The following is a 15100-nucleotide window of genomic DNA, read 5'->3' on the forward strand; positions in this document are numbered from 1 at the left end:
TTACAATCCCACCCTAATCCTCTTTAACATAAAATTACAATCACAAAATGGAGGCCAACCACACAATTCTGGGAATCATGGCCCAGCCAAATGGATACACACATTTTTTGGGGAACATAATTCAAACCATGACAGCAACTAAGATGCTTGTTTCTGGATGTGTTGGGTGTGACAGAAATAGAAGTTCTACAGAGGAGGGCCAGAATCCAGCAAAGACACTGAGGACACTGAGAGATTGAGGGTCCTCCCTCTGTTGCTTTCTGTTCTTCAACACCTGACCTTTGGTTTATCCCTGGGAGAGTATACAAAACACAAAAATAAAACAGAAAGATTGGTGAAATGGACTTTAACCCACATAATTTTTTAGCTATGACTTTTAAAACTTTCCAGTGACATCCCCTACACATCAAATCCCTTGAGTGTTAAGGGTGTCATTCATAGAAGAGGGGGAAGTTTGAAGGAGGATGATGGTCAGGCATTATGGAAGTTCACTTGGGCATGAGCATTTGTTTTTTGAGGTGGTTTTAACATTCTCCAAGGATGTTGGTTCTATAGAGTGCTAGGTCTGTTCTTTGCCAAATATCTAATGAATTGTACACCAGAGATTTGCTTTCTTTCGATAATTTATTTTATGACTATTTATCCATTTTATTACTACCCACTTTAGGGTATTTTAGTCTATTTTAAAGAAATCTGAACCCTAGTTGTTCAGATTTTTTTTGAAAAAAGTACAGATTTTCTTTTGAAAAAAGTACAGATTTTAAGTGTTAAATTTGAAAACAATTGTGCTTTTGAAAATTTAGAATTAAAATCAAGTTATTCTGACTTAAAATCTTGAAGATGAAAATACATTTGTATAGAAAAAATGTCTAGCCTTTCTCTTGAACCTCACTCTTCCTAATCTTTAAAATTATAGCGTGTGATATGCGTTTGCATTTCTCCAGATTACCCCCTTTTAATATTAATTGTCAGTTGTAAATGTCAAAAGTTTAATAGCAATAATGTTAAAATAAAGTTTGTTTAAAGTACACATGTTTAAATAATAAATAGAACATACAAGGAAACAGCCACAAACTATTTATTTAATTTGTTTGGACAACAAATAATTTAGCTCTCTTTTGGAAATGCATTTTAGAAAATAATAAATAAAATTTGATCATTAAATTTGTCCAGGCATTTGTTCTGGTGTATACATTTACATATTAATTGAATCACTGGCAAAAACATTTAATCAAATGGGGGGCTTAAATAATATCAACATTTACTTTCTTCTCCCAGACTGTTAGAATTCATTATTCCTAAGAAAAATGAAACCGCTTAGCCTTGCTGGCCTAATTAATCATACAAGGCTGGACAGACTACCAAGAGCAAGGCGCAGAAGTTTTTCTTTAGATGCTACAGACGGAATGTGTTTGATAGCATGTATAAAAGGGAACGGAGAGGGAGCACTTGTCACAGCATAATCCAGCGGGGTTTCCTCAGAGCCCTGGGGAGAACAGTCAACATCGAAGGGTGTCAAATGCTGACTGGGGTAAATGGAAGGGCTTCTGAGATTCCCCAAATTCTCTTGTTCCTGCCGCAACTGGCATGTGTCCAGGCCTAGCCTGCAAACACCACAGAAAACAGCAGCTGGTGAGCCACATTAGCAAATAAGGCCTCGGGGCTACCCATGTTCCAGCGCTGTTCTCCAACTGCTATTCTCTCAAACAGCTGGATCAGAGGAGTCAGAGCCAAGCTGTTGTTAGGGTTTTATGTGTACAACTGTTTGATGTAGATTGTCTGCTAGAGGCAGAGATAATGATTTGCTTTCAAGGTGCGTGTGTTGGACTGGGAAGGATGCTGATACCTGAAAGGAGAAAACCAGGGTGTAGAACTGGTTCGTTCCAGTTCGAACCCCTGCTGAGAATTTGCATTTCTAACAATGGTTAGGGACCTATTCTGAGAACCACTAGTAGAGCAGTGGTTCTCAAAATTCATTATTTGTAAGAATCACCTGGGGATCTTGTTAAAATGTAGATTCTGATTCAGTATATCTGGGGTGGAAATGCAAATTCTCAGCAGGGGTTCAAACCAGAATGAACCAGTTCGAAGTCCTGGAGAAAACAGACTTCTAGAAGGGTTGTGAGGCACATACAGTTTTAAAAGCTGGAAAGCAGACCTTCAGTTGTTCTGGTGCTATTCAAGTGTGTGGTGTTACCATAACTTAGTCATGAATACAACTAATGTTAGTCCAAGAATTTTTTTTTTTTCCTTTGGAGGGGAACTGGGGAGTGGTAACCTTGGGTAGATTATAGTTATACCAAAATGTTACTCACTTCTTAAAATAATAATTCCAGATAAGCAACTTGGGTATTTTTTTCTTTTACTTTTGGTCTTAGTCAGAGTTCTCTAGAGAAACAGAACCAGTGATTTTATATATATATGTAAATATATATATATTTAGAGAAAGAGAAATTTACTTAAAGGGGACTCAGTAAAATCAAGAAAAAAAACTAGTTGCCATCGAGTTGACTCTGACTCATGGTGACCCCATGTGCTCCCTAGGGTTTTCAAGGCTGTCACCTTTCTGAAGCAGTTGCCCAGGCCGTTCGTTGTGGTGCCTCAGAGTAGATTCAAACCGCCGACTTTCTGGTTATTAGCTGAGCACTTAAACATTTGCCCCACTCAGGAACTCCTTGTAGGAGGCTAGCAAGTCCAAAATCCATTGGTCAGGCAACAGGTTGGAGACTCCTGCAGGCTTGTGTCCCAAAATCCCTAGGTCACGGGACAAGAAGAGTGAAGAGAATCGAAGAGTATTCTGGAAAAATGTCTATAGTGGGGAAGCAGAACACACCCCAAGGAAACTCCCTTTTTGCTCTTAATGCCTTCAACTGATGGACTGAGGCCCACCCACATCATGGAGGATAATATTTATTTGGGGCCAACTGATCTAATCAGATGTAACTACTTCATAACAGCTACTAGACTAGTGTTTTACCAAACAACTGGGCACCATAGCCTAGCAAAGTTAACACATAAAATTAACCATCACATTTTTCAAAGAGAATTCAAGGAAAATAAAGTGAAAACACAGAAAATGAAATACTTATCAAATATTGTGCCTGAATTTTCCCACTTGAGCCCTAGTCTTAACCTGGAGCTCTCTGGCAAGGGAACAAAGGAAAGCAGTATTAGCAACAAGCCATGGGGTACTACTCAGGTTAGGAGGGAGAATATACGGTGTCCACCCAAGCCAGTGAGGCTTCACTTTCCTAATTGATTTTACCTGAACTATTGCTTACCATTAATTGGTAAAAAAGTTTTAAAGGAATACAACTGAAATCTGCTCTTCATAATTATAATTCTCCTTCATTATTTTAATTCACATCGATTAGCTCCCATGGTTATAGAACAATATCGGTCCTCAATAGCAATTTATAAAATTTAAGAAAACAGTTCTGATTTTCAAAACAGTGAATTCTGGTACTCATTTTCAAATTGATTGAGTTTTCCAAATGGTAAGACAAGTATTAAGAGCCATTCAAAACTAAACACGCAAAAAACCTGAAGTTTGCTGGACTTAAACAAACTAAATGACACATATATTTGAAAGCACCTTTGAGACGATTGTTGTATGCCATCAAGTGAGTTCTGACTCATAGCAACCTAATATGACAGAGTAAAACTGCCCCCATAGGGTCTCCTAGGCTGTCATTTCTCCCATGGAATCACTGGTGGGTTTGAACCACTGACCTTTCAGTTAGCAGCCGAGCGCTTAACCATTGTGCCACCAGGGCTCTTCTTGAGACAATTAGGTCCTAAGAATTTAGCAAATGTAGTTCCCCAAAGATCAAGGATTTATGTCACTGTTTATGTGAAGCCAGCACCATCAATCCTAACTGTACCTAACCAAAACATCTATTAAACCGAACCAAGAAATATGTGTAGAACACCTTCTATGTGCCAAGATCTTTGCTAGATATTAGGGCTACAATGGTGAACAAAATGGATTCTATTCCTGCTTTTTTTTTTTTTTTTAGTTTATTATGGTAACATATATAACAAAACATTTGCCATTTTAACCATACAATTAAATGACGTTACATTCATCATGTTGTACAACCCTCGCCATTATCCATTTCTAAGTGTTTTTCATCACACTCAACAGAAACTCAGTATCCCTTCAGCAATAATTCCCCGTTCCCTTCTCCTCCCAGCCCCTGGTAACCACTAATAAACTCTGTCTCTATGCATTTGACTACTCTAGGTATTTCATATAAGTGGGATCATACAATATTGTCTTTTTGTGTCTGGCTCATTTCACTCCACATAATGCTTTCAAAGTGCATCCGTGTCGTAGCATTTATCAGAACTTCATTTCTCTTTATGACTGACTAACATCCCATTGTATGGATATACCACATTTTGTTTATCCATCTGTTGATGGACATTTGGGCTGTTTCCACATTTTGGCTATTGTAAACAATGCTGCAATGAACACTGGTGTACAAGTATTTGTTTGAGTCTTTGCTTTCAACTGTTTGGGTGTACACCTAGCAGTGGAATTGCTGAGTCATATGGTAATTCTTCGTTAATTCTAGGAGACCCTGGTTGATGCAAACAGTTAAGTGCTAGACTACTAACCAAAAGGTTGGCAGTTCAAACCCACCAAGAAGCACCTCAGAAATAAGTCCTGGTGAGCTACTTCCAAAAGATCACCTTGAAAACCTTATAGAGTGCAGTTCTACTCTGAATACATGGGATTGCCATGAATCAGAACTGACTTGATGGCAACTCACAGCAATAACATAGTGATTCTATGTTTAAGTTTCTGAGAAGCCACCAATCTCTCTTTCCACAGCAGTTGCACCATTTTACATTCCCACCATTAATGGATGAGGGTTCTAATTTCTCTACACCCTGGCCAATACTTGTTATTTTCCACTTTTCAGGTAATACTATCCTGGTGAGGGTTAGACGGTATCTTGTTGTGGTTTTGATGTGCACTTCCCTGATAATTAATGATTTGTTGAGCATCTTTTCATGTGCTTATTGGCCTTTTGTATATCTTTTTTAGAAAAATGTTTATTCAAGTCCTTTGCCCATTTTTTTAATTAGGTTGTCTCTGTTGATATCCCTGCTTTTTGAGTGTAGAGTCTATTAGGGGTATATCAGTTAAGATAAGGTTGAGCTGCATGTAACAGAAAACCCCAAAATGACAGTGACTCTAAAAACATAGATGTTTACTTCCCCTTCACATAAAGAATCCATAGTAAGGAGGCTATCTAGGGTGAGGTAGCTCCATGATAATCAGACACTCAAGCTCCTTCTTTCTTGTTGCTCCAACATCTCTAATATTCTGCCTCTTGGTCCAAGATGTCTTCCCAAGCTCTAATCATCACCCTTCCTTTTAGCCAACAGGAACGAGAAAAGAGCAAAGGAAGGTTAGTCCTTTCCTCTAAGGAGACTTCCTAGTAGTATCACACAACACTTTCACTTACATTCCAGTATCCAAAACATGGTCATATGTTTATACATAGCTGCAAGAGAAGCTAGTAAATGCAGTTCTTTAGCCAGCTGTTTGGCCAAACACAGGAGGCCTTGGAGGCCTTTTTCTCAGGACAGAGTCCCTGGGTGGTGCAAACGGTTAACACGCTTAGTTGCTAACTAAAAAGTTGGAGGTTCACGTCCACCCAGAGGCAGCTCAGAAGAAAGGCCTGGTGATCTACTTCTGAAAAAATCAGTCATCGAAAACCTTATGGAGCACAGTTCTACTCTGACACTCATGGGGTCACCATGAGTTGGAGTCAACTCGAGAGCAGCTGGTATTCAGGACAAAAGTATAAGTTAGAGCTTGAAGTTTCTGCCACAAAGAAAAACAGATATTAATCAAATCTTGACCTTGTGGCTAATGCTAGATGAAGTTCACAGGGACAAAAAAATTAAAATGATTGAAGTAGTTTATGTTTGTAGTATTCATTCCTTCATTTATACACTGACTCAGCAAGTTTTTTTAATATTTAGAATATCTTTTAACTAAATGAGATCTCATGAGGGATTGAAAAATGAATTAGTCATGGACAGGTCAATAAGCTTACTGTCTAGAAGGTATGTACACAATTAGCTTTAAGAAATTAACAAGTGATAGGCACACCAAGACAGTACAAACAAAATGCTGTGGCAGTTTAGAAAGAGAAGATTCTTGGAACTTCGTAAATGAGCTGACTTTTCAACTTGACATTAAAGTATATTTAAGGTTTAGATATGTGTAGATGGTGGTGGCCAGAAGAGAACAAGTATGGAAAATAAACATATTCCATTTCGACTTCAGCCTTTGTTCACAGGGATATCTGAGATCATTTGACCTCTTCCAACCTCGATACCCTTGTGTAAAACAGTCATTCCTACATTGCTACCTCAATGGGAATTTTAAAGCTCAGTAGGTAAAAGTACTGTGCAAACCACAAATCACTGAGAGAAGTAAGATTTTTGTTTTTCCTCTTTTTTTTTAAATTTCAGACTGCATACACTCAGACAATGTTTACTGAATGGGGAGAGAGCAGCATAGACAAAGATATGTGATCAAGGCAGAGAGATGTAGGCAAAGAATAGGAATTACAGGGTGTGGCTGAACAACAGTATGCAAAGGACAGTTACAGGGGATAAGGTTTATTTGGAGACCTTTAATATCATGCTGATGATGTTGGATTCCATTTGGTAGGCAGATGTCATTGGAAAGATTTTGAACCCCTGGCCATGAAGGTCAATTCTGCAACATTCTTCAGGGAAGATGTTAAGAGATTCTTTTGGGGAAGGATGTTAAGTAACTATTGTGAGTGAAGAGGTAATGAAGGCCTTAAACAGATGAATAGGTGTGCGAATAAAAGGGAAGGCAGATGTAAAAGGAATTTTAGAGTAGACTTAACAGAACTCACAAGAGTTTGGTAGGGAAGGAACACCAACAGAAACTGGGTAGACAGAAAAAGATAGGTGTGATGGTTTTGGAGGACATCTAGGTCAACTGGCATAACAAACTTTATTAAGAAAACGTTCTGCATGCCACTTTGGTGAGTGGCGTCTGGGGTCTTCAAAGCTTGCGAGCTGCCATCTAAGATACATCAACTGGTCCCAACCTACCTGGAGCAAAGGATAATGAAGAACACCAAAGACACAATAAAAATATTAGCCCAAGAGACAAAATGGCCACATAAACCAGAGATTCCATCAGCTTGAGACCAGAAGAACTAGATCTTGCCCAGCTACTACCAATGACTGCCCTGACAGGGAACACAACAGAGTCCCTGATGTAGCAGGAGAAAAGTATGGAACAGTACTCAAACTCACATAAAAAGACCAGACTTAATGGTCTGACTGAGACTGGAGGAACCCCCAAAATCATGGCCCCAGACACTGTGTTAACCCAGAACTAAAACTATTCCCGAAGACCACTCTTCAGACAAAGATTAGACTGGACTATAAAACATAAAATAATACTCGTGAAGAGTGTGCTTTTTAGTTCAAGCAGATACATGAGACTAAATGGGCGGCTCCTGTCCAGAGGCAGGATGAGAAGGTACGAAGGGACAAGAGCTGGTTGGATGGACACGGGAAACCTGGGGTGGAAAGGATTGCAACTAGTGTCACATAACAATATGGGTATGAATTTTCGTACGAGGAAATTAACTTGAGCTGTAAACTTTCACCTAAAGCACAATAAAAAAAAATTTTTTTAAAGAAAAAAATAGGTATGAAAAAGAAGAAAATTTGTACACTCTCTAGCAGGTGGAATATCCAAGTAGTGATGTCTAGCAAATAGTTGCAAAGTTAGGCTTGGAGTTTGGCTCAGAACTATAAATTTTAATTTGGAAGATTCCCCATTAGTAAAACCATGACATAGCTTAGCTGGGTGGAAGAATGTGACCAGGAACAGAATGCTCAAGAATCATTTAAGGTTGGGAAGTTTTAAGAAGAAAAGTTAGTGAAAGAGTCAAGAAGAATCAGAGAGAACAGCAGCCACTATTAAGCATGATTTAAGCAAATTATTCACAGTAAGTTTAAAATATGAGAGATTAACAGCTTATAATGTTTTACAAGTTCAGGGTTTGTATTTGACATTAGAGATCTGTAGTCAGTCAATATCCTTCTAGAAGAAAACTAGTAATCAAAACATCAGCTTATCTGCATGAGCTAATTAATAATTTTTACCTTTCAGTTAACAGACTCCATGCAGTTTACTTATTGTTCCCCAGCTTGTACATTACACAATGATTAATACTGAACTGCCTCCTGTGGAAGCAAGGCAAAATAGGAATACTCCTCCTGATTCTGAAATGCCACCATGGATGTCGAGATCTGACTGTTTGAACAAAGAGCATCTGAGGGTTAAAGAAATGGGCATGTTCTAATTTGTGCTAGGCATTCTCCACATGGGAAACTTGTCCTTTGCTGCAGTGTTAAAGCTGCTGTTTGCCTGGCCTAACACCATTAGCGACATGGTATTTTGAACTAATGATGAGTCTGCTGGAAAAAAAGCTGCCCTATTGACTACATGATTGGTGGCACGGTGGTTAAAGCAATCAACTGCTAACCGAAAGCTCCGAGGTTCGAAACCACCAGTGGCTCTGAGGGAGAAAGGTATGGCAGTCGACTTCCTTAGAGATTGGAAACCTATGGGAAGCCAGCCTTGGAAACCCTATGGGGTCGCTATGAGTTGGTATCTACTCTCCAGCAGTGGGTTTGGTTTTGGTTAAATTGATTCTTTGCCCCTCCTTAGCCATTCCCACCTCCTTCTGCTTCTGGGACTAGAGTGAAAATGCAGATTTTAGCACTCAGGGATCTACCCACAACCCCAAATAAACATGAAAAGACAACCAAAACAAGCAAAACAAGGAAGAGATAGGTGAGGTTGTTTTAGACCTTGGAAGACTTTTGACTGTAGTCATAAATCTGGAAATTCTGTATGTAATGTAAATTGATTTAGAAATCATCCCTTCAATATCATGTCAAAACCAGGAGATTTCTGAGAGGGTGAGAAGAAGAGCTGAGCTCAAATCAGATATGTTCCCAAAGTAGACTAGAGGTTACTAGGGCCTGGGGGAGGGGAGAAAACCAAAAAAATCAAACCCATTGCCATTGAGTCAACTCCAACTTACAGCGACCCTATAGGTCAGAGTAGAACTGCCCCGCAGGGCTTCCAAGGAGCGGCTGGTGGATTCAGACTCCTGGTTTTTGGTTAGGAGCTGAGCTCTTAGCAGCCCAGAGTTTCTCTTTGGAGGTGATGAAAAATTTTGGAAATACACAGTGGTAAAGGTTGCACAATATTGTGAATGTAATTAATGCCACTGCATTGTACAGTTAAAATATGCACAACATAAAATTTGTCATTTTAACCATTTTTATCACAATAAATTTTTTAAAAAAATAAACAGATATGTTATCAATTGTACATGCTTGTAACTTGGTCAAAATTGAAACTGATTTATGTGAATGAGAAGTAAAAATGTCAATTAGTTGAATACTTTTGAAACAATAATTTAATTAAAGCATGGTTTTTGCTAGTAAATGTTTTTAATTTACAAGGCTTGTATCCTCCTACACAGATAAATAAAAGATAAGTGTTAGAGCAGGTATGACGGGAGGAGGCCGCCATGCGTAGGACCTCAGCTCCATGTTCACACTCACGATGAGGGAGTTGTCTGTGTGCCAACGGTCTGATAAAAACCACAATAAAAACTCAGAACATAAGGCAGTAGGCATGAAAATTACTCAGTACATGATAGGCCTCTTCTGTATATCTCAACTGTTGGTCCTGGTTTTTATAGTATCTTCTGTTGGTGGCACAATTTTAAGGGTGTTGCAAAAACCTGTGTTATTTCTAAAGATCAGCTGTTTAGAAGTTCTGTGAACAGCTAGCAAGTTGCCATCCAGTTGACCTTGACTCACAGTAAACCCATGTGTGTCAGAGTAGGACTGTGCTCCACAGGGTTTTCAGTGGCTGATTTTTCCAAAGTAGATCGCCAGGCCTTTCTTTCAAGGTACCTCTGCTGGACTCGAACCTCCAACCTTTTGGTTAGCAGCCAAGCACATTAACCATCTGCACCACCCAGCAACTCCTCTATGAACAGCTAAGAAGAAACAAAAACCATTTTAGTAAATGTGAGTATGTAGTATGAATACACTCTGAAACAGTAATTGATTTACTTAGACAACATTTGAAAAGGCATTTTAAGTTATCTTTAAACAACTTTACTCCCTCTACTGGCATACTTAAAATGTTGACTTGGATGTTTAATGCAGAGAGGAGTACCTAAGACTGAATTTGAGACAGGCAGATTTTACCTCAAGCTCTGTGGTTTTTTTCGAGTCATTTAACCTCTGGGCTTTATTCGTTCATTTATTCATTTATGTATTTATTCAACAAACATTTAACAAACTTTCACTCTGGCCCACCCCTAAGTTTCATCTTCCAGAGACTAAAAGAGTGTCACTCAGGGCCTTTGAAGCTCTAACATGCATCACTGAATGGCAATAGCTGCTTAATGAGGGACTCCATAAAAAGGAGAGTTATGTGCTATCTCTGAAGGCTTGGAGGAATTCAGTCTGGATTAGGAAAAAATAGGGCTCTGACTAGGAAAGTAGCAGATATAAAATCATGGGGCCAGCCTCAGTCTTTACAAACAAGAGCCCAATGCCTAGGCTACCTCAAACTGAGTCTGAGAAGAGGGAGCAATGGCAAGAGTTGGAAAAGTGGTGAAACTGACTAATACAAGAACTAGTACAAGAACTCATACAAGAATACTAGTCCAAGAACTCATGGTGGAGATAAAAAACCTAATACAAGCAACACAGGGCAGACATTAGGACCCTGCCCGGCCACAATTTCAATTTTGGATGGATATAGCTAAATTGGTAAAATGACGAGAGCACTGGTAGAAAATGAGTTTGATCTCCCTCTACACCCCTCCCCAAAAAGCCTTGACTAGGTTACGTAATTGGCCTTCACAGTATTTTCACATCACAGTGACATTTGCAGACAGGTAATTACTGGACAGTTCTGACACTGTGTGATTTTTTTAATTAAATAGGTTACTACGATAACCATATTAATTTTACTTTTCAGTTCCAAAATGTCACTTGAACCATATACCCCCTTCACCACCATTCTGTATTTCACTTTTTTATTTATTTATTTATTTTTTCTTATTTTAAACACCCTCTCCCTGCATGAACCCTCCAAGCCCCTTCAGAGTGAGGAAACTGAGCTGCTTCTGTAAGCACCACAAAATAGTCCCCATTATTTTAAATTTGGAAATGCTGGAGAAACATGAAGTGAAATCCACTATACTGCTCTCATACAACACATTTGACCCCTAGATACGTTAAGAGCTTCATCCTCCAATGCTTTTAATTCTAATCCTTGCAGAGATGAAATTCATTGCTTGAATTACAAGAGTGAGTCTCATTAAGGCTAAAAAGCAGTGACCCAGATAGCATAATGGATTAATATGGTGACCTTGCAACTTTAGAGCTTTACTTTCAAATCTGACTGTGCAGGCAAATCATTTCAATAGTCAATTAATCAATTGGTTAATGCCAGCTTGTAAGCTTGATGAAATAGTAGATCATTTTAGCCAGTACTAGCCTATCTAGAATTAAACTGATATCCAAAGAACACTTAATAACTCCCCAAACCTTTCTTAAATAATCAGAATAAAATAAACAGGGTTTAATGAATTGCTATGAATTCCATAATCACTAATAAGTGTATAACTCTGACAGGCACTCTAATAAGCATCAATATTTTGAAACTTACACCGTATAAATCTATTAATGATGTATGCTTACATTTGATTAGTACTGAAAGACTGTAAATAAACCAGGTCAGGAGTAATGCAATGGTATGTTGAATTAATTTTCAAACTCTATTCTTTGGTAACAGCACCTGTGTTGATACATACTGTGAGGATTATTCTACCCCAGAAAAAAATGCATGTAGCTCAGCAGGACTCCTGCAGTCTAAACAATTTTAAAAATATATATTGCTAGAAATATATTTATGAAAAATTATTCCTTTCCAATTTCCTTTTTGTAGATGCAAGATATTCGGAACCCTGAAGGAACTCAATATAGTGCCCACCCTCAGATGGCAGCCATGAGACCTAGGGGTCAGCCTGCGGACGTCAGGCAGCAGCCTGGGATGATACCACATGGTCAGCTGACCACCATTAACCAGTCTCAGCTCAGCGCCCAACTTGGCTTGAATATGGGAGGGAGCAGTGTTCCCCACAACTCACCTTCTCCACCTGGAAGCAAGTCTGCGACCCCTTCCCCCTCCAGCTCGGTGCATGAAGACGAAGGAGATGATACTTCTAAGGTATAGTAGGCTATTTGCAGACCTGGGGGAACAGCCAGTTGCCCAGAAAAGTATTCTGTGGCATCTTTCTTGAGTTATGGTGGGTGCCAGTTCTAAGTTTGTGCATCCAAATGAGAAAAGTTGGTAGGGACATAGTAAGTACTCTTTTTCTGTGAGGCATGAGATTATAAGCTGAATGGACTAAACTACCTGCTTATCAAATTACACCTTTAAATCTACAGTAAATCCTTTAAATACAGATATACTAAGCATAAAAGTACTTTGCACCCACAAAATGCATATAGCAAATAATATGGAATGAATCTTTGGGACTCATCATCCAACATCAAGCTTATTCACCAGTTGAAACAAGTCTATTTCAGTTTAACCATGTGGGTTTATTGTTGTTGTTATTTACTGCAGTAAGTCTATATACAACAAAATATTTGCCAATTCAAGATTTTTTCCATGTACAGTTAGTTCAGTGGCATTAACTACATTCCTCCTGTTGTTCAGTCATCGCCACTATCTGTTTCCAAAGCCATGTGTTTTAAAGAAGCCACATCCCAGGGATACAGTGATCTGCATGTGTGTGCATGTGTGTACATGTGGGTGTATAAAATGTTATGGTTAGATGGAACCTTTGAGATTGCCTGATCCAAATATTTCATGTTGAGAATGAAGAAACTAAGGGCCAGGGATATCAGATGGGCCACTTTCAGAAGCAGAAGGCTGGGTGTTCACTGCATACCTTTTGTTAACCCCATGCCGACATGGTTGTCTGTCTGTCTGTCTGACTCTGTCACCAATAGTGCCACTTTTTAATATTATTGGATGAGAATAGCGGTCTTACAAGTCCTTAAACTGGAAAAATAGCTACAGAAGGCAGCTTTTTAAACAACTGCACTAAAACCAAGTACACTCTCATTCAGAAAACACCAAAATAATCTTTTTATTGCTTTGATTACCAGTCAGGCATCTTCCAAAGTTGTCCCAGTGAGACATCCTCTTATGCCTATTACTGTGAAGAATGCTCATGGTGACCTAAGTACTTCATATTCATTCTCTTCTTATTATTTTTGTAATCTTACTAATGAATAGTCACTGGTGTCAGCCACTTGGCTTTCTTTTCACTTTTGTGAGAATTTTGTTTTTTGGAAAATTATACCATCAGCATGCTAACAAAGGCAACACTGTAATATTCTGATCAATATGGTTAATTTTCCAATAGGTACATTCATTTTTCCCCCACATGTATGTCAGTTTGCCATACTGTAAGGGCTTGTGTGTTGCTGTGATGCTGGAAGCTATGCCACCAGTGTTCAGACACCAGCAGGGTTACCCATGGCAGACAGGTTTCAGCAGAGCTTCCAGACTAAGACAGACTAGGAAGAAGGACCTGGCAGTCTACTTCTGAAAAGAATTAGCCAGTGACAACCTTATGAATAGCAGAAGAACATTGTCTGATATAGTGCTGGAAGACCAGCCCCCCAGGTTGGAAGGCACTCAAAAGACGACTGGGGAAGAGTGCCTCCTCAAAGTAGTCGACCTTGATGACATAGATGGAGTAAAGCTTTCGGGACCTTCATTTGCTGAGGTGGCACGACTCAAAATGAGAAGAAACAGCTGCAAACATCTATTAATAATCAGAACGTGGAATGTACGAAGTATGAATCTAGGAAAATTGGAAACTGTCAAAAATGAAATGGAACGCATGAACATTGATATCCTAGGCATTAACCCGTAACCCACTGCTGTCGAGTCAATTCCAACTCATGGGGACCCTACAGTACAGAGGAGAACTGCCCCATAGGGTTTCCAAGGAGCACCTGGTGGATTTGAACTGCTGACCTTTTGGTTAGCAGCCATAGCTCTTAACCACTACGCCACCAGGGTTTCCATCCTAGAAATTAGTGAGCTGAAATGCACTGGTATTGGCCACTTTGAACCGGCCAGCCATATGATCTGCTATGCCAGGAATGACAACTTGAAAAGGAATGGCATGCATTCATCGTCAAAAAGAGCATTTCAAAATCTATCCTGAAGGACAGTGCTGTCAGTGATAGGATAATATCCATACACTACAAGGAAGACCAGTTAATATGACTATTATAAAATTTATGCACCAACTACTAAGGCCAAAGATGAAGAAATTGAAGATTTTTACCAGCTTCTGCAGTCTGAAATTGATCGAACATGCAATCAGGATGCGTTGATAATTACTGGTGATTGGAATGTGAAAGTTGGAAACAAAGAAGAAGGATCAGTAGTTGGAAAATATGGCCTTGGTGATAGAAACAATGCCAGAGATCGCATGATAGAATTTTGCAAGACCAATGACTTCCTCATTGCAAATACCTTTTTTCACCAACATAAACAGCAACTATACACACGGACCTCACCAGAAGGAATACACAAGAATCAAATTGACTACATCTGTGGAAAGAGACGATGGAAAAGCTCAATATCATCAGTCAGAACAAGGTCAGGGGTCGACTGCAAAACAGACCATCAATTGCTCATATACAAGTTCAAGTTGAAACTGAAGAAAATTAGAACAAGTCCACAAGAGCCAAAGTACAACCTTGAATATATCCCACCAGAATTTAGAGACCATCTCAAATAGATTTGCATTGAACACTAATGACTGAAGACCAGACGGTTGTGGAATGACATGAAGGACATCATACATGAAGAAAGCAAGAGGTCATTAAAAAGACAGGAAAGAAAGAAAAGACCAAAATGGATGTCAGAAGAGACTCTGAAACT

General features: G+C 39.1%; 1 protein-coding gene across 1 annotated transcript in view; it reads left to right on the forward strand.

Annotated features, from left to right (window-relative positions):
- TOX (thymocyte selection associated high mobility group box) overlaps nt 1–15100 on the forward strand; it is a 350776-nt gene that overhangs the window by 271365 nt on the left and 64311 nt on the right. The window contains exon 4 of the mRNA XM_023727775.1: nt 12071–12352. Coding sequence (XP_023583543.1) covers nt 12071–12352 — 282 coding nt within the window. The remainder of the gene's footprint in view (nt 1–12070; nt 12353–15100) is intronic.

The sequence above is a fragment of the Trichechus manatus genome, unplaced genomic scaffold, assembly GCF_000243295.1.
Source record: "Trichechus manatus latirostris isolate Lorelei unplaced genomic scaffold, TriManLat1.0 scaffold00018, whole genome shotgun sequence".
Lineage (NCBI taxonomy): Eukaryota > Metazoa > Chordata > Mammalia > Sirenia > Trichechidae > Trichechus > Trichechus manatus.